The sequence below is a fragment of the Stegostoma tigrinum genome, chromosome 2 (genome assembly GCF_030684315.1).
Source record: "Stegostoma tigrinum isolate sSteTig4 chromosome 2, sSteTig4.hap1, whole genome shotgun sequence".
Taxonomy (NCBI): Eukaryota; Metazoa; Chordata; class Chondrichthyes; order Orectolobiformes; family Stegostomatidae; genus Stegostoma; species Stegostoma tigrinum.
In genome coordinates this window covers 35,324,890-35,350,919 of record NC_081355.1, presented here as the reverse complement: position 1 = coordinate 35,350,919, position 26,030 = coordinate 35,324,890, and the positions used below count along the sequence as shown (strand labels likewise).

At 39.5% G+C, this 26,030-nt stretch overlaps 1 protein-coding gene across 7 annotated transcripts in view; it reads left to right on the top strand.

Moving 5' to 3' along the window:
• Nucleotides 1–26,030, top strand: part of LOC125463953 (F-actin-uncapping protein LRRC16A-like) — a 397,615-nt gene that overhangs the window by 284,492 nt on the left and 87,093 nt on the right. For all 7 annotated transcript variants that reach the window (XM_059653386.1, XM_059653380.1, XM_059653379.1 and 4 more), the window contains exons 23-26: nt 3,061–3,154; nt 9,707–9,805; nt 12,799–12,927; nt 16,210–16,341. In XM_059653386.1, coding sequence (XP_059509369.1) covers nt 3,061–3,154; nt 9,707–9,805; nt 12,799–12,927; nt 16,210–16,341 — 454 coding nt within the window. The remainder of the gene's footprint in view (nt 1–3,060; nt 3,155–9,706; nt 9,806–12,798; nt 12,928–16,209; nt 16,342–26,030) is intronic.

The following is a 26,030-nucleotide window of genomic DNA, read 5'->3' as shown; positions in this document are numbered from 1 at the left end:
GAGCAGCACCAAGCATATCTAAAAATGATGCAACAAAAGTAGAAGTTGCTGGAAATGCTCAGCAGGTTTGGCAGCATCTGTGAAGAGAAATCCGAGTTAACATTTCGGGTAAAGTTTGGGGTGACAACGTTTGTACTAAAGAAATGTCAGGCTATTGCCATCCCCAACAAGAGAATCTAACCATCATCCCATGACATTCAACGGCATTGTTGTTACTGAATACCCAACTAACAACATCCTGGCATCACGATTCCCTCTAAGCAGCATTTCGATGTTTCACGTACTCCAAATGGCATGCTGATGCAATGATTTCTGGTTTGAGAAGCTGCTGTTGTGCACAAGCCTTGGCGGTCTGTGAAGTAAAAAAGTAATTAAAGTTGTTTGGAAGTTACCATTGACCAGAAATTGAACTGGATTAATCGTATAAATTTTGTGGCTACAGGAGTCATTGGAAGTTAAGACTCTTGCAATGAATATCTTACCTGCTGACTCTCCAAAGGTCTGCCTGCCATCTGCAAGACACAAGTCAGGAGTATGATGGAATACTCCTCATTTGAGTGGAGTGCAGTTTCAACAACAACACATCAAGTTTGACACTGTTGAGAACAAAACAGCCCACTTGATGTGTTGATATTAGTGTCAACCTTGTCTCTGTCCAATACTAATACTCAGTAGTAGCAGTTTAGACCACCATCAGGATGCAGTGCCGAAATTCTCCAAGGCTCCTTAGACAGCAATTTCCAAACCTACAGCTACTGACACCTGGAAGAACAAGGGCAGTAGGTAGATAGAATAGCACCACTTGGAAGTTTCCCTTTAAACCACTCATCATCCTGACTTGGAAATAACATTCCTCCAGTGTTGCTGGATCAGAATCCTGGAACCACCTCTAACAGTTTTTTGGGCCTAATTAGACCACATAGATTAAAGCAATTTAAGAAATAATGTCACCACCATCTTCTCAAGAGCAAATAGGTAGGAAATATGAGCAAAAGTGCTGTCTGGCCAGCAAAGACAACGTTCCATTGAATTTTTTTGAAGAAGTAGCCAGGTGTGTAGATGACGTCAGTGCATTTGACAATCTACTTGGACTTCAGCAAGGTTTTTCATACCTTTATTATCAGTCTCCTATGTGGAATGTTAACAGCCTGTGGCATTCAAGGGAGTTGGCATATTGGATTCTCAATTGGCTTAGTGGCAAAAAGAAGGGGGTGATGTTTGAGTGTTTTTGTGACTACATGTCTGTGTCTAATGAGATTTTGCAGGGGAGTCAGTGTTGGACCCTTGCTGTTTGTGGGATTTAAATCAGTTGGACTTGAATATAGGAGGGTTGATCAGTAAGTTTGTGGATAGTGCAAAAATTGTTGGGGTGGTAAATAGGAGGATATAGATGAGCTGGTCAGATGGGCTGATCAGTGGAACATAGAATTTAATCTGGATAAGTGTGGCATGATGCACTTGGGTAGCGCTAACAAGGCAAAGGAATACTTACGTAAGGTATGGTGTTTCTGGTCAGCATGCAAAACAATACTTTTCACTGTATCTTCGTGCAGGCAACAATAAATCAAATAACATCAATACATGATAAATGATAGGACCCTGGAAAGCACTGAGGATCAGAGAGACCTTGGTGTGTGTGTCCACTGGTCCCGTAAGGTAGCGGGATAGGTAGATAATGCAGTTGTGAAGTCATATGGGATACTTGCGCGGAGAGGTTTATGCTGGAACTATGCCTTTAAAAAAAGGCTACAATTATAGTATTGTGCGCGGTTCTGGAATCCACATTATAGGGGGGATGTGATAGCACTGAAGAGGATGCAGAAGAGTTTTACAGGATTGTTGCCTGGGGATGGAGAATTTTGTTTGTGAAGTGAGATTAGATAGACTGGGGTTGTTTTCCTTGGAGCAGAGGACCCGAGGGGTGATATAGTTGATGTGTATAAAATTGAGAAGCGTAGGCAGGAAGTAACATTTCCCCTTGCTGGAGGGGGTCAAAGACCAAGGACACAGATTTAAGGAGGAGAGATTTAGAGCGCACGTGAGGGAAAATGTTTTCACCCAGATGGTGATGGGGATCTGGATCTCATGGCCTGAGAGGGAGGGAGAGGCCTAACATTTAACAAGTCTTTAGGTGTGCACCTGTGATGCTAAAGCATACAGGCAATGGACTAACTGCTGGAAAGTGGGAATCAGATGCTGGTTTTTGACCAGCACAGACCCAGTAGGCTAAAGGGTCTTTTACTGTGCTGTAGATCTTGTAAGATGCTAGTTACAGATAGTGATGATAGGAGTTTCAATTTATTTCCATACATGGCTGACTAGGAACCTCCTCTTACTGCCTGTCTTACTACTGTAAGTCCTTACTATATGTTGGAGGGACTTGCAAATTGATCCTTAACCTGCCTGGCCACCAAGTCCTGGAGTGGAATTTTTTAAAGAACCATTTCTGACATAGACAAAGATGCTGTCCACTGCACCACAAGATCATCTCCTAAAACGGTTACAATTAACAAATTACCTTTTATCACTATTACGTAGGCAAATGCCACAGCTAATTTTCATACGGACTCATAAACTATAATCGGATGACTGGATAAACTAAAAGCAAAACACTGCAAATGCTGGCTATCTAATAATAACTACGAAGTGCTGGAGAAACTCAGTAGGTTGGGAAGAAACTGGAGAGAGGAAGAGTTAAATACGTCAAGACCATAAGGACTGTTCTTCAGAATACTGACTAAATAAATTGATCGTGAGTTGTGGGTTAAATTTTGGCCAGGGTATAAGTGAGAACTCTCCTGAAATTTGACAGGATCATTTACATTCTCTTGTATCAGCCAACAGATCAACTTTTATGTAAAACATCTTAGCCTAAAGAGTGCAAATCAAACAATACAGTCTTCCCTCTCTGACAGATAATTGTGCTACCAATTAGGAGAGGCTTGACTCTGAATGTACTCATACGAATATAACCAAATTCATCATTTGGACAAGTAACTAGTATATGACATACCCGTGTGTGGATTGATTGATTTTTAACTCTGTGCTTCTCATTCACAGGAATTATACTCTAAGGTTTATGCCTGTTCCTGTCAATGATGCCTCACAGGCATTGAAGGCCAACCCAGAAAAAACTGAGGAAGCGCTGCAAAAGGTAAATCATCTGTCCCATCATTTTCATTGTGTATTTCACTCTACTTAGCTGAATCAGCATGCAATATGATAATCTTTGTAAGCCAAAATGATGTTTTGTGAATCACAAAATTACCCATTAAAGGCATTGAAAATAATGCAACAAAAACAGCAATTAGTAAAGATTCCTTAGGTGAAGATAGCTTTCATGTAGTATTGGGGCCACCGTGAAGTGTTTTGACTATAGGGCAAAGTCATACATAGATACAGAAGGAATGTTTTACCTTGGATGGGATTTATTAAAGTAATGTTCTTCAGAAATGACCATACCATGGATGAGTTGGACAGAAGGGCCAGTTAGTGGAGAAATTTTTAGGAATAATAGTTCGGTGCTAAATTAATAATGTGATGAAATGCTTCCTGTTGTGTCGATTTACACTGGAGGAGCCAGAAGTCTGCGAATTGGAATATTCAGAGTACACTCAGTCCCCAGAGTTGCAAGGTGGCTCCTTTAATCTGTCTAGCAATAGGAAAGAGGCTTATTACGGGATTATCAGTGGGGAGCATTCAGGGTCATTGAAGAGGAGTTCAAAATTGCAATGATTTAAGAAAATCAGCAAGCACATAAACAGTAGAGAGAGAGAGATAGAGATTCCACTTTAATCAGTACAACTTTTTAGCTGTACTGCTGGGATGGCAACTGAACTACACATCTGTATAGAGATTGAATAAGACGCCAAGAGCAGTTGAATGGATGGGTGGAATTCAGGAGGAAGTTGTAGGGATCACATAATTAATTGTTGGAGTTAGACTTCAGGAATGTGCCTTAGAAGAAACCATGTACCACTAAAGGTTCTGTACAGCTGAGTGTGGAGGTGAAGGAAACCTATAAATAGTATTGCTTCCTGCAACAAGCCAAATTGCAGATCAGAAAAATCCAGGTTTGGTTTAGCTAGCTGTTAGTGGAGTTGTGCAATGTGAGAGTACAAGGATGCACCTTTTAAGAGTCTGGGGAAGTGTGAAGTCAGAAAATAAATTAGTGATCAAGCAGATAAAAAAACCATCATAGGGACAAAACAAACTTCTGTTCAGAGGCAGTTTCAAGGCCAGTTGAGGGGAAAAAAGTGAAGAATTGCAATATCTTGAGAAGTTTAATGAGATTTGATCAATCATCATGTCATTGTCATCTGTAGTGAAGTTCTCCAGGGATCAGTGTTTGGAGATTTTCTGCTGATATTTTAGTGACCTAGGACTGTCACTCATGGTGTAATTCCAATGTGTATGAATGATACAAAATTTGGATGTGCTATAAACTTGAAACATGTACAGTGTGGATGATTAGACACGAAGAAATTTTTCCCACTGAAACAATTGAGAATGAGGGGTGTAGATTTCAAGTAGCTGGTAAAAGAAACAAATGATATGAGGGGAAAAAAGCTCTTGACACAGCATGTGACTGAGTTCTGAGGAATGCAATATATGAAAATCCGCTGGAGGCCAGTTCACTTGTGGGATTTAAAAGGAAATCCAGCTGTTATTTGAAAAGAAACAGTGTGCAGGGTTAGAGGGATAAGGCAAGAGAATGGCATTGATGTTCATTCAAAGATCTTAAATAGACCCGATGGACAAAATAATAGATTTCTCATGCACTTAAACAATTCTGATTACAATGGTGACTGCATTTCATGTGTACTTGATTGGCTGTAAGGAGCTTTGAGATACTTAATTGTCATGAACAGCATTTAATTAAATGTAATTTTTTTCTCCTGTTCTGTCTTGAGGCTGAGGAGGTGTCCCCTACTGGTTCTCCTCTACTAGTTCTTACCTTAGCAAAGAAAGGGGAGACGTTCATGATTATTGTTGCGTTTTGTGCACGTCATAACTGGAGTTACTTGAAGGTAGCAAGAATTAGGGGTGCGACTGCAGCATAGGCCAGTGTACAAGGTAATGTGGATCTGCTAAAGTGCTGGACATAAGTTCCAAGTCCTGGAGACTACTGCAGGTGATGGATGGAAGGCTTTGGTGCAATGAGCATTCTGTGAGGTTGATGGTGTGGCAGGTAAGAGAAGCAATGTGAAGATGCATTCATTGACAGTAACTATATCTACACAAGACAATTGAACCCCTTTTGACCCTGATGCCACGCCATGCCCTTGTGTCCTCAACCCAGGAATTTACTTGCTGTCAATCTACTCTCATTTCCTTCTGAGGGTGATTTTGTGTGTGTTTCTTAGCCTTTCTTCTTTCGCTCACTCATTTCCCTGTCCTTCCCCTCGCAAACTTGAGATCTCTCCCCCCGTCTACCACATTCACCATAAAGTTTGGCTGCCTCCAGTTAGCTGGCAAGTCAAAGCGGCACGATTTCTCCATGATTGAACCTCTCACTAAATTAAGTTATAATACTATCCAATTAATTTGTGATTGCCTTGAAATATCATCGGTCCTCATGGAAAGACAATGTAGGACTCCCAGCTGTTCTTCAGCTAATGAGTAGGATTCAGTTAGCTGCCATGAGATTTTATCCAATGTACCAATTGGAATCAGATTAAGCTGGTACTTTGTAGATGTGCTGCTCAGTTGTTTAAATTTGTCTGTTGCCTTTATTTAGAAACTATTTTGACAATTTGTGTTTCAGCAGTTGCCTGCATGTAGCAGGTTCTGGAAAACTTCTTTTTAAACAACTTTCACCTTGGATAATGGGATCCCTCATGCTTTTGGTGCATTTTAATCTGCACATCCACGTCCATTTTGTTTTCTTTACGTAGTTCTCGTTCTAACCAGACCTATTACTCAAATGTCCTTTTTGATTGATCGTAAAAACTTTATCTGTTGCTCTTGCTGCTGTTTCCAAGGCCTAAAATAGAGTTTTAGAGCAGAAATTATATTTATTCTTCATAAGCCAGCTTTACATTCAACTCTTTGAATTAGAGCTTAGAATGAGCCATCTGACCCTCGAACATTTCATAAAATCACGGCTGATCTGATGGTGGCCTCAACTCCAATTCCCACGTGCTACTAATAATCTTTGATCCTCATGAGTCAAAAATCTACCTCCATCATGAAAGCATTCATTGACATCACCTCCATCATTGTCTGGATAAGATTCATAAACCCTAGGGGGGGAAATTCTTCTTCACCATCCTGACTTTTGAAATGGTATACTCTAGTTCTAGTATCTCCCACAAAAGGAACGCCCATTCAGCATACACCCTGTCAAGTGTTCTCAGACCTTGCATGTTTCTGTAAGATCATCACCTCACATTCTTCTAATCTCCATGGAATGCAGGCCTGGCCTGTTCTACATTTCCTCATCAAATAACCCCTCGTCTTAGATACCAGTCAAATGAACCTTAACTGAACTACTTCTAATACATAATTTTTGAAATATCAAAACTGCACGCAGTACTCTAGATGTGGCCTTAACAATGCTCTGTACAACTGTAGGATCCCTAATTTTATACTTGGTTCCCCTTACAATAAACCTCGACATTCCATTTGCTTTGCAAATCTCTTGATATATTTTGTCATTCGTGTACCAGAACACCCAGAACCTTTGAATACCTCAGAGTTTTACAGTCTTGTCTCCATTTAAATAATATGTTATTCTTTTATTCTTCCTGTGAAAGTTGCCATTTTCCAACATTATATTCCATCTGCCAAATTTTTGCCCCAATCACCTAGGCTGTCTTTTTGCAGTCTCCTCATCTTTCCAGCTAAATTTCCTATATAATCAAAGCGAAAAACTGTGGATGCTGGAAATCTAAAATAAACACAAAAAATGCTTAGGGAACCCAGCAGGTATCTCTGCATTTGTGGAGAGAGAAACAGAGTTAATGTTTCGAATTCAGTATGACTTCAGAACTGATTAGATTTGCTTTCCTTCAATTTTTGTATTGTCAACAAATTTAGTAACCACAGACTATATCTCTGCACCGAAGACGTTTATGTAGACAATGAATAGTTGAGGTCCCTTGTGATCCTTGTGGTACACCACACCTTACCTCCTGACAACCCAAAAATAATCCACTTATGCCCACACTATTCTTCCTAATAGCCAATCAGTCCTATAGCCATTGTTAAATATTACCTTTTACACCATAAGTTCTTATTTTGCAAAGTAACCTTTCATGTGGTACTTTGTCAAATGCCTTCTGGAAATTCAAGTACAGCACTTTCACCAATTACCCTTTGCCTCTGTTACTTCCTCTAAGAACTTTGATTGTGTTAATCTGTAATATTAGGGAATCTAATAGACATTGGGCAAACTGGCCAGTAGTTTCCTGTTTTGTCTCCATCCTTCCTGGAATAAAGGAAGCACGTTTACCATTTTCCAATTTTGATTGGACCTTTTCAAAATCAAGAGAATTTTAGAAAATTAAAACCAATACATTCACTATCAAAAACACCAAAGTAAGCCTGAAACAAGTACAGAAAATACTGGAGAAGCTCAGCAAATCTGGCAGGGTCTGTGGAGAAAGCAGCAGAGTTAATATACAGTGTAGTATGACTGATCGTCAGAATATCTACTATCTCAGCAGGCACTTCTTTTAATACCATAAGATGAAGTGCATTAGAAACAGCGGTCCATCAGATTTTACTTCAATAATTTTCTCAGTCCCTGCTGAATGCAATTTTTCTATTTTCTTCTGTCCCTTTTGCATTCTGTGTCATTATTTCTGATATGTAATTTGCATCCTCTACAGTGAAGACAACATCAGAATATTTGTTTAATTAATTTGCCAGTTCCTTATTTAAAATTTTTAATACCTCCATTACTACGCACAAAGGACCAATATTCACTTATTTTAATCCTTTTTAAATACATGTACAAACTCTTACAGTCTGTTTTTATATGTCTAACTAGCTTTCATTTATACTTTAACTCTTCCCTCACTAGTCATCTTGTCTTTTCTTTTATGTTCTCTGTGGACTGTCCAATCTTCTGTCCTGTGGCACATCAATGTGGAACTAAATGTTTTTCTTTGTTTGATGCTATGTTAATTTTTTCTGAGATAGCCATGGATGATGCATCTCTCCCTTACAATCCCGCTAACACTCTTGGTGCCCCCCCCCCCCCCCCCCCCCCCCCCACCTCTCAAACGCCACTGGATTGTGTGTTTTGAGTATTCAGAAATATCCTCCTGATTGTCTCAACTACTGTCTCACTGATGTTGTAGACTTGCTTGCTGAGCTGGTGTGTTTGGTTGCAGACCTTTCGCCATCCTGCCAGGTAGTATCATCAGTGCACCTCCAATAAAGCATTGGTGATTTGTCCCGCCTGTTACTTTTATGCCTTGGTTGGCTGGGGTGATTGGCATTTCTTCTGGCTCTATTTGTTGGTGGTCTAGAACCAGAAGTAATGCCAACCACCCCAGTAAACTGTGACATATAAATAACAAGTGGGACAGAACACCGATGCTTCACTGGAGGTGCACTGATGATGTTATCTAGCAGGGTAACGAAACATCTGTCATCAAACACACCGGCTCGGCAAGCAAGTCTACAACCTCATCCACAATTCGAGCTACAAATTTTCTCAAACTTTATACTCCGTCACTGTTGTACCCTCCTGTCCCTGACTACTGCCTGTATGAAAAGACCATATCCTAAGGGGCGTCGCTACCTCTTATAACAAGATGTCCAGGTTACTTCCCCTGTTGAAATGCAGACACTACAGCACAACCTCTGGTACTATTCATTGGACTCTCTCTGCCTCTTTCATACTGTTCAGTAGTCTTTCGGCACTCCTCTGCAGTTTAATGGACTCTCTCATTCACACTTGCACTATTTGTTGCAATTTTTAAAAAAATAACATTACAGTATCTAGAAAATTACATTTTTTTCCCCACAAAGGCTTAATGAATGTTGTCTACTTTGGCACTTAAAAATGCTGTTGATTGATAAATGTCTACACCTGTGAACATAACATAGAAACTTTAATAATCATGACAGTATTGTTCACTCTGCTGAAATAAGATTTATATTTTCGTATGCACAGCAAGCCTTAACTAGAGTTTCAAAGCAAGTCTTATGATGTAATTTGAGAAGTAACAGTTTGCTTTTCTGTCTCCTCTTGGCAAAGACAAAAGATGTTTCTCTGACTTGACCTAGCCCTGACCAGTAGCAAATCACCAAATTGATACCAAGAGAAACCAGAAGGTTGGTTTTATGGCAGTCATTATTTCCACCTGAAATAGTTATGGATCATTTGGCTAAACAAACAGTACAACTAGTGTAGACCTAGTGTTTCGCTGCTTAGTCCTTGGAATGTCATTGAACATCCTTGTTGAGTAGCTCTATTTCACAGAGCTGTTTGTCCTTCCTATAACTTTCGCATGCTCTTTTAGATGATAATGAATTGTTCTTGTGCCCTAAATCCTTGATGTTTAGTAGGGTAGCTTGGTATTTGAACAACTCTTACTGGTACAGACCTGATAGTTATTCTGCTTGCACAAGAGAATTGCAATGCTTTCTAAATCTCAGAATTTTCTTCTTGGCATGTCCACAGCTTCTTATGCACTTTCAGCAATGGTGATATGAAGAGTTCTCTTTTAAAATTTTGCCTTTATTCCAGATTGAGAATTATCTGTTGCGAAACCATGAGACCAGGAAGTATCTCCAGGAACAGGCATACAGGTTACAACAGGGCATCGTGACCAGCACCACTCAGCAGGTGATGATGCAATTGCTCGTGACTGCAGCCAGTAAATAATTGAGTCAGCAAGCATACCTGAAAATATTCTCTGCTCCTCTGTTAGATAGATGAACTTCCTCGTCAGCATGCTACACCTGCATTTCGGATTCAGACTAATGCAAAAGTTTTGTTTTGGCCCAGTTCTTGAGTTTAAAACATGCATGTTTGCAGCCCATTAAAGTCAGTGTATGGTGCCTACCGTTTATTTTGTTCACATTCTCCTGGAAGCAACTGCTTGGCTCATGGCTGATGTTTCATCCTGAGCCTTTTTTTCCATGCAGTTTACATTGCCTTCCAATCTGAGACAGGGCAAAGAAACAGGTTTCATGAAACAATAATGGCCCTGCAAGAAATAAATCCACGCTGTTGCTATTCTGAATCATGTCAGCCGTGTGCCCAACTGACGCTATCAGCCCACTTGCCTAATATTGCCTGCATTTTTTTTGTTGATGCTCCAGAGTAATAGTCACTACTTAATATTTGCTTTTGTCATTAATATTTACAGTGTTCTTCCCTTAGTGATGGATGATTTGTCTATAAACGCGACTTCAAGTCCATTATTTGACAAACCCTATGCCTGAACAACAAAAATGAAACTCTAATTTGAAAAATCAAGTTTAAAATGTTATTTTAGTTACTTGCTGATGGAATTTTGTCTTATTCTTTAATAACATTTTTAATTTATAGAATCATTTTTAAGTATGCAACAATGTGCCAAGGAACTTTGGAGGTGGAATGGTGGATGCAAGTCAGGATTCCAGACATTTTGGAGAAATAAAGAAAGAACTGATGCACTTGAGCTTTAGGTACCTGGTTTGATTGCAATGGTTTAGTGAGCAAAGATGGTCACTACAGTTAAAGGGTCAGAGAGTACACAATGAGGTGTAATGCTGTGAAACATTGCAGAGATTACCTGAAGTTAGTGATTGACGTATGCTCACATTAGTGAAGAGATAATTGGAGATCATTTAAATGTTTAAAAAAATAGCAAGGAATTACTGAAGATAGGTTGGGGTATAAACTAGACCATATTAGCAAATGTACTTGACCCTGGAACAAATCCAGAGTTTAACGCTCTGTTCATAATTGAACAGGATTTCAACAATTGCAGAGAATGGAAGATTTGTGAGTTTAGTAATTGTGAGAGAATTAACAGGTAATCTCTCTTGAGGATTAACTATATTTAACACTTAATTTCAAATCTAAATTTTCTTTCAGGTGTAAACATGGAGGCTGTCTACTGAGAGCAGCTGCCATGTGGTTAATTAATTAGAGAGCTAGCTAACGTTGGATCTTAAAGAAAAACAGAACAGAGCTGACTCATCAAAGTCAGGTTTTTAATGTTTGTCTGGTACAACGAAAACATTAGAAGACATGAAGTAACTTCATTGGATAAAAACAACATCAATGACACCCAGGCACCTCGCAATGGCCATATCCAACAAAAGAGAATCTAGCTACCTCATTGTGACTTTTGCTGGGATTGCCATTGTTGAATCCTCATTATCAACATCCTGGGAGTTCCCACTAACCAGAAACAGAAGTGGAACAAATACTGTGACTGTAACAAGCTGGGAGTAAGCAGAGATGTGAGTGGTGGTGATGGAGGTGGTAGTGGGAAGTGATCAAAGTAGTTCAAACCTGGTTACAAATTTTAAAGAGGGGCCTGGTATTTATTTTACCCACACATTTCCTAGCCAGATAGAATGAAGGGGTGAAAATAAAAAAATTCAACTAACTCCATGTCTTAAACAATTACTATGTGTGTTTTTTTTTAATATGTGAATTCTGCACATTTGGATAATGTGAAAATGATATAAAGCAAGCTGTTTGCAAGGATTGTAACCTGAAACATAGTCAAAAATGTATGAAAACAAGAACAAATCTAGACGTTCATTCTAGGGGAAATGATTGTTCACAGTAAGCTGATTAGAAAGGCACCGCATAATAGACTTAAGGTCATAGTTATACAGCATGGAAACAAACCCTTTGGTCCAACTCTTCCATGCCAACCAGATATGCTAAATTAATCTGGGCCTATTTGTCAGCATTTGCTCCATATCCCTCTGAACCCTTCCTATTCATATATTCATCCTTTTGATGCCTTTTAAATGTTATTATTGTACCAGCCTCCATCGCTTCCTGTGGCAGCTCATTCCGTACACGTCATCCTCTGCATGAAAAAGTTGTCTCTCCGATCCCTTTTATTCTTTCTTTTCTCACCTTAAAACTATGCTCTCGAGTTTTGGACTCTGCTGCCCTGGGGGAGAAAAGTCTTGGCTGTTCACCCTATCCATGTCCCTCATGATCTTATAAATCTCAATATGGTCAGCTTTCAGCCTACACTCCAGGGAAAATAGTCCCAGCCTATTCAACCTCTCCATATAGCTCAAACCCTCCAACCCTGGTAACATCCTTGTAAATTTTTTTCTGGTCCCTTTCAAGTTTCCCAAATCCTTCCTATAACAGGGAGACCAGAATTGAATGCAGTATTCCAAAAGTGGCCGAACCAATGTTCCCTGCAGCTGCACCATGACCTCCCAACTCCTACACTTAATTCACTAACCAATAAAGGCAAGCATATCAAATGCCGCCTTCACCATTCTGTTCTACTTGCGATTGCACTTTCTAGGAATAATGCACCTGCATTTCAAGACCTTTGTTCAGCAGCACATCCTAGGACCTTACTATTAAGCGTGCAAGCTCTATCCAGATTTGCCCTTCCAAAATGCAGCATCTCTCATTTACCTAAATTAGACTCTATCTGCCACTCTTCAGCCCATTGGCCCATCTGATCATGGTCCAATTGTACTCTTTAAACCATCTTTGGTCTTTGTAATTTAATTGAAATGGACAAATAGTTCTAGACAATTTTTAAAAAAAGAAGTCTGGTATTTGCTCATGAGCATTAAACTGTCAACATGTCAACTTTAATCTTTGATTCTGAATGACAATGCTGTTTTTGACAACAGATGATTGACAGGATGTGTGTAAAAGTACAGGATCACCTCAACTCATTGAGATATTCAGATATAGATGCTGTTCAAGAGGACGTGCGACTAGCTGAAAACCTGATGCGCGATGCCAAAAATTCCAAAACGGTAAGACATGAAATTGTCAGACAGTTAAATGTATACAAGTGCGAAATCCTCAACTGAGGACAAAGGTAAACCATTTCAGAAAGCCTGATATAGAAGGCTGCATCATCAAAACAAATGGATGTGGTCTTGGTGGCTCAGAGTCATGGGCCTGTTGTGAATATTTGTTGATGGCCTATCTCCAGATATAGACATCAAAAAGTCTGAAATAGACTGAATCATGTGGAGGTGAGAGACAAGTAGAATTGCTGCTATTAAACTGCTTCCTTTTTTTTTCCTCTGCCATTTGCTTCCTTTTCACTTCTTCTGTGTTAAGTTTACTCTTGCATATTCTTCACTTCACCCACACTGTGTGATAGTACATTCCACATTATCACCACTGTTGAAAATATTTCTTCAGAATTTCTAATTGAATGGCTTGGTGACTTTCTTATACTGATAGTCTCTACGTATGGTCTTGCCCACAACAGGAAACATTCCCTCTGTGTCCACTCTATCAAAACTTTTATTTACCTTGATACCCTTTATTAGATCACTTTCAGCCTTTTATATTTGGACAAAATGTAAATATAGTGAAGTGATTAGATGAATGATGATTGTGATATATACTGCATCAGGAAGAAAAGATGATGAATAAAGCATTCAGAATGGTGTCCAAATGTCCATAAATCAAGAAATCTAGTGGCTTTAGTAAACTTAATTTTTCGCCTTGTTCATGGGATATGGGCATTGTTGACAAGGTGTGTATTTTCTATCCCCAGTTACCCTTGAGAAGGGGGAGTTGGGCCTTCAATTTTGAATTACCATGAAGTAGCAATCAACAAAGGAAACAAAATATGACATATGGTACAAATTGGAGGAAACCAGAAGAACCGAAATACTTCAGTTGCACTGCATTTTTAGTACTATGTCTAGTTCTGATTACTGAAACACAAGAAATACATTCAAATGCTGGAAGCAGTCTGGACAAAAGCCTGACTTATCTGCAATATCCAAATGGCTGAGTTAGGAGGAAAAATTTGATCAACTTTAGCTTTTTGGTCTCGAAAGAAGTTTGTGACAGATTGACCTTATAGAAACTTCTAAGGTGGTAAATGGAAATGATAAATCGAGCTTAACCATGAAAAATTGCAATAGGACATGCATTCATATCAGTAAATTAATAATTTAGGGATATCAGAAGCTTTCAATACTTGGATTGGACCTTCATTTGGGATTATAGAAGTAAAACCCTCCAATGTAATTGTGGCAGGAGACAGGCTGTCAAATCATTCCAGATGGAGAAATTAAGATCAGATTGAATGCTGTTCCTCATTTTACCATTCCTGTTTGTGATCTTTCTTTTATAATTTGTACTTCAATTGTTTTTATGAATCTTTTTAGCGCTGTGATTTTAAAACATGAGTATTGGATAGATCTTGAAGCAGATACCTCTGGGCCAGAAATTCTAGGTTAAAGTGCCCCCCATGAAGATGTGTCATAACATGGCCAAACATGTTGATGGTTTTAAAAAGAGAGAGATGACGTATCAGGATCTCTGAAGTCATGGATTATACTGCAAAAACATTGGACTTTCCTGTAGTTTGCCATGCCTTGTGTCATTAGTTTTGCCTACATAAAGCATTACTGAAAAATGGCTAAAGTCTTCTAATCACTCTTAGTGAAGTTGTATGTGGCCAAGGCAAAACTATTTTGTGTTGATGTGAGAACTGTTCAGTTAGAAGCCAGATGAAGCACCTAGCAGAGCTCTTACTCCCAAGTTATACATAATCTCCGACTTACAAAATCACAGAAGTGTTATGGCACAGAAGGAGGCCACTCAGCCCATTGTGCCTGCTCTTGTTTTCTTATCCAGCGGCAATTTCACTATTGTCCTTTTAGGGAAGGGAGCTGCTATCCTTATCTGGCATGGCCTATGTGTGACTGGAGGCCCACAGCAATGTGGTTGACCCTGAACTGCCCTCTGGACAAATAGGGTATGAGTAATAAATGCTGCCTAACCAGAGACATTCCTCTTGTGAGTGAATTCCCCATATCCCTGCGTGCTATTTCTATCCAAATAATCATTCATTGTCCTCTTGAATGCCTCAGTTAAACCTGTCTCCACCACATTTCCAAGCAGTGCATTTCATATCCTAATTACTCGCTATGTGAAAGAGATTTTTCTTTCATCACTCTTGTTTCTTCTGCACTTCACTTTGAAACCTATATCCCCTCTTTTTTTTTATTTTCATTTATAAAAGGGAGCAATTTTTTCGTATTTACTCTGTCTAGCCTGCCCATGAGTTTGAAAACTTCTTCAGATCTCCTCTCAGCTTTCTCTACAGTAAATGGTAAATAATACTTGGCAAAACAGTACTTTGTAGTAAGTAACAATTTGAACATACTGTGTATACTCAAGTGACATTTATCTTGAAAGAGCATACCACCAGCTTTTAACGCAAAAAAAACCTTTCTTTATTTTTCCACACCTCATGCAAGTTTTGGGAATGGAACTGACAGAAACTTTGCAGCAATTCTATTTTTGCAAGGCTTTTTTCACTTTTAAATATCATATCTAATGATAGCCTGGGACAGTCGTTCCAGCCCCAAAGAAAAACCAGTGTCAATTCATTATCAGCAGTTCCAAAGATCCAGTATGTATTTCAACATTATTACTCGCATAAAAGGTAGCCCTCTACTTTTTGTCTAAAGCTTGGGCATAAAACCTTGAACTTCACACAAGTGTATGGATAATATGAAGAGATGGCTACAGTGATTTGATAATTGATGATCTAATGTTAGGCAGGGCAAATGGGGAAAATGTTGTCCAAATGATTAACATGCCGTAATGCAGCCTGTTTTCCTTTGACTTCCATTTTTTTCTTCCTGTCCTCAGTATACTAGTTATTCCCTGGAATCTGTCTCAGCAGACATGCTGAAGCAGCTAAAACTCCACCGTGGGACTTGACCTGGCTTATAATGGATTGAAATCTATGACAAAAACAGCATCATGGATACTAAAAGCCTGAAATGAACATAACATTAAGGGGAAAGAGTATAGCATCTATGTAGAGAGAGGTTTATTACATTTCATCAGAACGGTTCTGTTACTGTCTCTATGCAGGTGCTATCAAACCCAAACACTCTTCCCCAACATTGCCCAGCTACCCTTTGGCAGATTATCTATGCTTATAAAGAATCAGCCAACTGCATTTTATCAATCTGCTGTAGTTTGGTTAAAAGTGATGTGTAACAAACGTTTAGATAGCAATTTATCTCATTATAAGTATGTTTTACCTTTAGCTATTGCCAAGTCTTTATCACCTGCGAGGAGCTTCTTGGGCAGCAGGAATCACTAGCTCATCAAATCCCATTCAGGACAAACTGGAATCCATGGCTGGGGAGGTCACTCGGGTCGTGGAGGAACAGCTCAAGGTATCTGATGTGTAACTGCGTTTATTCCAATTGTGTGTATGCATGGAGTTGTCCCTCACTGCTAGTGTTGTGTTAATATTGTGTTATGCAGTATGATTTATGTGAATGCAATCTACATATCTAATCTGAATTGATGTTCATGAAGGTGTTTATTCAGTTGCAAGTAATTATAAGTCTGGCACATTTATTGTTATGTAAGATGTAGCAATTCCAATTAACATGGTGTTGCTGTCTGTGGAAAGCAACTATTAAGTACAACGTGTGATATTAGGTTAAATTGTCAATGAATTAATTTTATTGAAATTTAAATTAAAGTTCTGTTTTCACCATTGCCTTAAGATGATACTGAATGTTTTGCTGTGGTTAGATGTGTCAAGAGTTACGGCATCTCAACAATTTTGGACAGTGGCTAACTGAGGGTGCAGAGTTTTTATATTCTAGTGACATGGAACAACATCAGGAGCAGTTAAATAATAGAATGGAATCTATCAACATAGATGAAAGCTTGCTGATTCCGTGTGCTACTGAATAAAGTGAAAAACATGCAGTTTTTTTTAAAAAACATCTATTGTAATAGGTGCTTGTTTAAAGTTCCAATAGTTGGGGACTTCCATATTCAGGGAAATGATAAACTGCTGATTTTTTTTCCCTTCATCTTTGCAACACTGATTTTAGAAATACTGACTTAAACAATTTGAGATCTTTTTAAAGCGTAATGTCACTCTTTGATTATTTTCTGGCATCAAGCATTGTAGTTAAATGTAAACCTGGCAACATTCTCTTCACTTATTTGAGTATATTTTGTCAACATGAAGGATTTGTTGATTTTAATCCTTCAGCGAGATACCTAGATGATAAACTCAGATTGTGTATCTATAGAAGCTTTATTTATAGTGTGCCAATGCTATGGCTTTAAGAGGTGTATTTTGTCCTGGTTTTATTTATGAAGAAAGATTGAGGGAGAGGTGATGAGCAGTCTACTCGGAGCCAATAGAGTAAACAGTTTGTGAGGCCTTTTCTTTAAAAAAAAACAGTTGGAACAATATAAGCAGGCTAAATGAATCGTTTCAAGCTCCCACAGAACTAGAATATTTAGTTCGTTTTCAGTAGGTAGTACTGCTGGGATCTTGAAGTTAGAAGTGGAAGCTGTCTCTCTTCTCTCTGTTTCAGCTAAAAGTTGGAGGTTTTCTTCCTGCTGTTAGAATTGCCATCCATTTTACTGAATGTGCCTTTGCCAAGGGTGTGTTTAAGGAGCGTTCTTACATTGAAAAGGTTAATGTTTAATGGGTAAATAATCTAGTATTCTGTTAAGTCATTTTAATTCTTTCTTTTCTTGTAATTTAACTGTTTGAATGCAATACGTAGGACTGCTACCTCACAGCACTAGGGACCAGGGTTCGAATCCAGCCTAGGTGACTGTTTGTGTGGAGTTTGCATATTCTCCCTCTGTCTGCGAGGGTTTCCTCTGGGTGTTCTGGTTTCCTCCTGCAGTCCAAAGATATGCAGCTTGGATTGGCCATGCTAAATTGTCTATTGAGTTCAGGGATGTGTAGATTAGGTGGATTTGGAGAATGGGACTGGGTGGGTTGCTCTTCGGAGAGGTGACGTGGACTTGTTGGGCCAAATGGCCTGTTTCCACGTGTAGGGATTCTAGGATTCTGTGGTAGTTTAACCAATCAAATTGCATTTGGATTGCAACACTTGGTGCTTGCCTTTAAAATAGCAAGAGATTAGGGTCTAGGCTATCTTCTTAATATATTTTGAGGGGTTTTGCCTGATCCATAACAACAGCATTTTAAAATGTCTGCTTCTGTGCTTACAGAACCCAGTCTTAGCTCAGTTTACCTAGATAACCACACCTTGCTTGAACTGATCAAACAATGAGCAATGAACTGTAGTAGCAAAATTTGATTTCTTCTGAAATATTTGTTGGATCATTTGTGTCCCGAATCCTGATCTGTATTAACTTTTAATCTTCTAACATTCCTTGCAGCTCTAAATGCATTTTTTTCAGCAATCCAGATAACAGCTGCCATGCAAACATTCATCCCTCATTATACTCACCCTCCAAAGAGTTCAGGGAGCTTCCAGCTCTCCTGCACAGCCCTGATGTCGGCATGGGGCAATCCACCAAAAGTGCAGAGAAGTTTTCATCTGCAGGTTAAAGTGCTAGGTATCTTTTATTCTTAAAGAATATCACAGCCTCTTTTGATTAATGGAGTTGGTCTGTTTTCCTCAGTTTATGCTGCTTCTCACAGCCACCACCATTGCATTGCCAAATACAATGCAATTTTAGTTCTCATAATTTTCCATCTATTAAGTGGCATTCAAAAGACAATGATATTTGGTAGTTTGCTTTCTGTTCATTGTGGGTTATAAGGTTGAAATGAAATCTGTATAGTTTGAGTATATGAAATGACGTGGATATTCCAATTTTAAGAAAGAAAGAACACCGCCATAATCAATAGCTGGAAAGAATAAATCTGATTCACTTAAGGCCTTTACAACTTTGCATTATCATCCTCATAATGCTCATTGTCATCCACAAATTTACAGAATAGCTAATCCTTTGGTACAAGGTGTTTTTTCCCCTTGGAGGATGCTTTTACTTTCTGGAACAAAGATAAAAATTGTGTTGTCTACTGTTTAGGTTTAAGGGTTTCACTAATAGCACTAGAACTATCACAGTGTAACACAAGATAATCCTTCATTGGACATTGGACAGTGAACAGTTAGTTGAGAAATTCCCTGTCAAGTACCAATTATTTCAGGATGTTAGCGTTTTTGAAAATGTGCATGCCGAATGGAGATATTCTTGAGGGGCATGGTGAGTGCTACAGTGTATCTTATAGAGACAGATATCACAAGAAGTCAAAAAAATTGTAGGCTCATGAATAAGTATCTCCAGATTTCTGTGTGTACACTCAAACATAACAACTAATTTCAAAGTGACAGGCAGACTAAAGCAACCTGAAAAGCTGAAGACAAGTGGAATCAGCGCTATTGGATATAAATTTTTTTTCAGTGAAGTAAATGTAGAATTATAAAAATAAAAGTTCAAATGATGCATGTTTCATCTAATAAATAATGTTACCATTTTGAAGAATACTTCTGGTGAGTTTCTAGTAAATGGATAAAATTGTTCTTTAGTCAAAACTTTAGTTTGTATTCAGAAAATCAAGTAATAAAACACAAGAATTCTGTGTCTGTTGCCACATTAAAATAGCAAATTACTTCTTGCTTTGAGTATCTCAGTGAGAGAAAAGTTCATCAGAAAGATTTTGAAGCTCTACCCTAGGTTTCAGAAGCCTTTCATGAAACCATAGGTGCTTTCTGGCACAGCAAGTTTAAACTGCAAACAGCTAATCTCACAAAGAAGAAGAACTTGCGCACTTAGTGTATAAAAATAGAAAATCCTGGAAATACTGAGGTCAAACAACACCTGTAGAGACAAAACGTTAATGGGCTGAGTTGTCCCATATTTTTGACTGAGATCGTGGTGAGCCCTGCGATTCTTCTCATGCAATTCTGTGCAGCTCATCTCATTAATCATGCACCCCCCACCTCCACAATAACCATTGCGTGCAGTCTTACTGTTGTCAGCAACAGAAGTACTTGCTGGTGAAAGGATCTTCTGGCATTCATGCTGTTGATGCCATGTTTAAACAGCAGCTGCAAACCAGGAATTTTTCATAATAAGATACTGCACAATTCCAAAGGAGATATTGGAGAAAGTAAAATTGGCAATCCGCTTTTGCCAGCTGGAATGTAGAGGTCCTGGTTGACAGGATGATGGAGAAGAGGGCTGTCCTCTCTTGCCAGAACTGCCAGAGGAAACCATGGCACCAGACTCTGCCAACCTGATCTGAAATTGCCACCTGGATCAGTGCAGTAAGAAGAAGCATCTTCTACATATTACAAGGTAGATGCCACCATCTAAATCATTCATGCAGCATCATCCTTAAATGGAGCACACTCGCCTCATACCCTGAAACTATTATAGTATAACCAAGAACTGTAGGTGCTGGAAATTGGAAACAAAAATTGAGAAATTACTGAAGAAACTGGGCAGATCTGGCAGCATCTGTGGAGAGAAGCAGTGTTAACATTTCGAATACAGTGACTCTTTTGCCTCAAGCTATAAGCACCTTCAGCTGTCCTCTCTTCCTACTCACCCAGGACATCTCACCAGCTGCACAAACCTAACAGCTGTGTCAGCCACTTTCATCTCATTGAGCTCCTCCCTTTGTCTCAATTCTAAGAGAAAACACTCCACAATGGTGATGAAAGTGCCAAAGCACACAGCCAAAATTAGCTGCCGCCACCCATAAGAGAAGTGGAAATTCTGAGACCTCCACGTCCTAGAAATCATGTCAGATTGATTGTGAGGTGATGTGTAGTGCTGCTCCCCCATTACCAACATTGAACACGTTCTGAAGATGCTAAACTTCTACCCCGATTCTGCAACTCATTCCCTGTTGTCTCCGCAGCTGTGAGGGGTACCCAAATATCTGCTCTCAAAAGACAAATTCTTCCTCCTCATCCTCCTCCTCTGCCTCTAAGGAAGAAATTACAGGGCCTTCAGAAGTTGTGCTGGCAAGCCTTTGTTATAAACTCTCCATCAGCTCTCATTCTTCGTGCTTGGTGGGTATTTTTAACTAACATTGACTGGGGAGCATATCATTTCAGATCTCCACAGTTAGCCGAAGAAGAAACAGCCCAGTTCACTACATTGAGGACTGCTAGAGATGAGATACCTGCTTAGATCTAGGCTGGAGTGAACTCTGTGGTTTCAGCCGTTAATAACCTCATGTAAATACACAAGCAGGCACGGAGGCAGGTTTGTCAAATATGTTCAGAAAACTGGATCAAAGATTAGAGGAGCCCACCAACATATTTCTGGAGCCAGCACAGGGTTAATACATGCATCTGACTGAACCATGGACAGCTGCCATGGTAAACCAGATCCAGCAGAACATGCAGTGGCTGCTGAAAATGCGAAAGTAGCTGCACTTCAGCCACTGGTGATCAGTGACAAAGGCAAGACAAAAAAGAGATGAGAGAACTTCAGCCTCACTCCAGGTGCTCCTTCCATTCAAGGAGGAATCTCGCACGTGATCCCCAGAAGTTTCATCTCAGAATCTGTGAGATGCCTTACCCGTCCATCCTGCCTGCAACCATTAAATGCTATGGACCTTTAAAGCAGAGGTCAGAGACCCTGCATTTAGCCAGAAAGATATCATTATATCCAGGCCCTCTCGCCACAAATACCTACAGAGTTGTGTACCCAAATCTTCTAGGCCAAGAGGCTTCGCAATAACGCAGACACCCTCTGAGCTGCAGATACCTGGAATTCACCTGGGCATTTTGAGGGAGCAGGGACAAAGAAAACCTTCGGAGAGCACATAGGAGGCACAGGTGACACTTCATTGACTGTCAAAGTGCTGCTGTAATTACATTCAGAATGGTGATGCTTCATTTTGGCTGAAATTGCAGAGGCTATCCTTCCTTGGCACATATGATAGAATCCTGTCAGGAGTGCTACACTTTCCCTGACATCATAGAACATAGAACACTACAGCGTAGTACAGACCCTTCGGCCCTTGATGTTGCACTGACCTGTGAAACCAAACTGAAGCCATCTAACCTTCACTATTCCATTATCATCCATGTGTTTATCCAATGACCATTTAAATGCCCTTAAACTTGGCGAGTCTATTACTGTTGCAGGCAGGGCATTCCATGCCCTTACTACTCTGAGTAAAGAACCTACCTCTGACATCTGTCCTATATCTATCACCCCTCAATTTAAAGCTGTGTCCCTTCGTGCTAGCCAACTCCATACATAGAAAAAGGCTCTCACTATCCACCCTATCTAATTCTCTGATCATCTGGTGTGTCTCTATTAGGCATAACGTCTCCATTGAATGTAGGAACATCAGACATTGTAAAGTCTTCAAACAGTTGTTAATGTTTGCTTTATCTGTTTAATAAAAGTTAAACAACAAGCAGAAAAGCTGCATTTACTTCTGGGAACAAATATCAACTGATTTACCTTTCAAACAGCAGCAATTTTACAGTCAATAAATGATCACATCGTCCAATTCAAATCTGTTTACCAGCTGCCAGTTAAGTCCTGTTTGATTTCTTGTGCATGACAATGCTGTGCTCTGTCATGCAGAAGGTGATGCTCCTCCTGGTCAAGGTCTTCCTCAGAAGACTGCTGCTACTCTCTCAATTCTTCAGCATCCAACACATCCCCTGTTTGCCCACTCTGGTAGTGCAGAGCACAGCATGCAAGGATTATGCAACACACTTTATGAAGTGTACAGTAAGCTGTGCCCCACCCCCTACACCTCAATTAAGGAGCGGCATGACAGAGTCATCAACCATAACTGCTGAGAGTAAGCCTTTCCCAGCAGCCGACCTTGTAAAGTGTTTGGAACTTGAAATGAAGCAAGAGCTTAAGAGTTATCAAAGATACTGGCATCATAGCAGCTTCCACGATACCTGGAACAGATTTCTCAGATATGGTTTTGATATTTAAACATTGGCCAAATGATATCATTGCTTTGAGAGCACAATACTGTAATTTGGCAGACTTCATTAAGAAGAAATGTGTGTAAGTGCTAGTACAGGGCACTATAGAAATGTTACCAAAACCTATAACCAGGCTGCGGGTCTGACCTCGTCACCAAGAACTTAGGTGAAGAGGTATGTTCTGGCATGTTGCACCATTAATGTCTTTGTAATATTTATTGGCTGAGTCTTCGGAGATCTCATGTAGATTTCCAGTAGATCCTTTGAAGCAGCCAATCAGATAAACATTCAGCACAGCTATCTGTCTGACTAATTTACAGCCACTGGGACAGGATGGTCATCTACCCCACAGTTTGGATGTTCTACTCCAGAAGATGACAGTGGTGTGATGATGTCAGGGAGCATCTTTGTTTGGCAGTAACACTGCACCTTTGCTCATCTAGAGGAAATAGCTTGAAGATAATACTTGGGGAACTTCCTGCTGTAACTTCTTCCCTATCCCATGTCATGTAAGAAACTCGACATTTCATATAAGATTATGTTCTGACGTATTTTAACGTGAGAGGAAAACAGCTGTGAGTCATTGAAATTGTTGGTCATGGTCACTGGTTTTCAATTCTGCTTCAGAGATTAGAAAGTTTCACGTATATTGTTCCCTGACATGGACAAGATTGCTTATGTTCAGGACTTGTAATCTAAAGCTCATCATTGCATGAGATTACACAAACAGTAGTAGTTGTGGATGTCTTTAACCTGGAATTGGGAGTGCCTGATCAATGCAATTGCTCTTTTTGAGGCATCCCTTCTGCAGATGACAAAGAAAACAAATGTACCGTACCTACTGTGGGTAGGCTGGCATTTTTCATTTCTGCTTTTCCTGTAAGAATTGAATGGAGATGAATAGCTTTGCAAATTACACTCGTGTGAATTCTTGGATCTGCCTGTTATTTTTCTTGCTCCCCAATCTCCTCTCTTCTGTATTGCAATCCCTGCCAAACCCACCAAAAGTGATTTTTTTTTTCTACTCGACACCTTTTTACCTGTTCATCTACATGCTTTAACTTCCAAGCCCCTGGCCTAGCACTTAGTAGTGCCCAACATAGACAGACATTTGTCAGCCCACTCCCTCCCTGTTATGAAGAAAAGTCATACCAGGTTTGAAATGTTTCTCTGTCCTCAGATGCTGCCAGACTGTGTAAGTTTCTCCAGCATTTGGTGTTTATTGTTCCTTCAATTGCTGAAAACTGTGACTTTAATAAACCAAAGACTTTGATAAGTATGAACCAGTCACCCCGTGCCTCTTGCAATCAAGTTGAAGCATTCCAAGATGAAGGATCAAGAAGCGGGGTTCTGATCCGCACAAGAATCATCTCAACAAATCTGTGAACCAAGGCTGCAGAACTGTCTTCCCTGTCTTTCCCTCCATTCATAATTTATTTTTTTGTTTTCCCTGTCTGTCTGCTTGCGTGTAAGGGGTTAGAGTTTTAACTAGTAGAGTTATATATTGATGATTTGTAATTGTTTACCTGTAGCTAGAGTCTGTTTGTGTGTGAGAAGTAGGAATTCTTATTGAGTGCAGGAATTCTGCATACTCATTAAAGTCTTTACCTTTTGTGATGACTCCCAAGAATTTCAGTGTGTTACCCCGTGAGGTGTAAAACCCTTCACTCCAGATAAAGACCCATTTATTCTTCCTGTTCTTGTCTACTGATCAATTTTAATCTATGCCGGTATGTTACCAGTAAAGCTCAGTGTTTTAATCTTGCATATTAACCCTTTATATGGGACTTTATCAAAAGCCTTTTGAGTATCCAAATAGACCACATCGATGGATTCTCCCTCAATTATTCTACCAGTTATGTCCTCAAAAAATAAAAATTCCAGTTGGTTTCTCAAACATAATTTCCCTTTCATAAGTCCATGTTGACTTGGTGTAGTCCTGACAGTATTCTCTCAATGTCCTGTTGTCACAAGCCTTATAACAGACTTTCCCTACTACTGATAATAAAATGTGAGGCTGGATGAACACAGCAGGCCAAGCAGCATCTCAGGAGCACAAAAGCTGACGTTTCGGGCCTAGACCCTTCTTCAGAGTCTGATGAAGGGTCTAGGCCCGAAACATCAGCTTTTGTGCTCCTGAGATGCTGCTTGGCCTGCTGTGTTCATCCAGCCTCACGTTTTATTATCTTTGAATTCTCCAGCATCTGCAGTTCCCATTATCTCTCCCTACTACTGATTGGGCTGACTAGTCTTTAATTCCCAGTTTTCCCCCTTTTTTCCTTTTTCAATGAAGTTATATTTTCCACCTTCAAATCTGTCAGGATTTCACAGAACTGTTGGAAGTTTGGACTGTTTCCATGGCTGACTCCTGTAGTGCCCTGGGTTGTAAACTGTCAGGCCCTGGGATTTATCAACTATCAGTCCCAGTCACTTCTCCAGCAGTCTTTTTTTTTCAGAAAAAAACTAACAACTCCCTTTGTAATCCGTCCTTCACCGTAGGCCCTTGCTTTGCTAGCACTTCTTAGAAATTGTCATCTTCTGTGAAGACAGGACTAGCTTAGTTGTTACCAATTCCTTATTTTCCATTATCAATTCTCCCATTTGAGATAGGAAAGGGCCTACATTTTTATGTGCTAATTTTTTTCTTTATAGAATTTTCTGCTTTTCTGCTCCTTTGGTTTCCCCCCTCTAACTCACTTGCTGAATTCCAAAGTGTTCCCAGACCTCAGGCCTGCTACTTTTTCTAGCAATGTTTCAATAACACCAGTTTGGATCTGTTACAGTCTTTAATTTCTTTTGACAATCACAGTTGGGCTACTTTTTCCTTTTCTTCATTCACCAGAAAAGGATGTATAATCTTTGCTTAGCTTGCACTTTTTCCTTAAATGCTAATCATTGCCTACCCAATCATGCCTTTTAATGATATTTGTCCAGTCTGTTGTAGACAAATTACCCCTCATACCTTTATAGTTTCCTTTGGTAGCTTTAGGACACATTTTCAGATTGGACTACTTTACTTTCTATCCCAAAGAAGAATTTATCCCATTCTGGTCACTTTTTCCTGAAGAACCTTTCAAAAAGATTGATTAACCCCATCTCATTGCACAAAATCAAATCCAGAATACCCTGTTTCCTAGTTGCCTAATAAA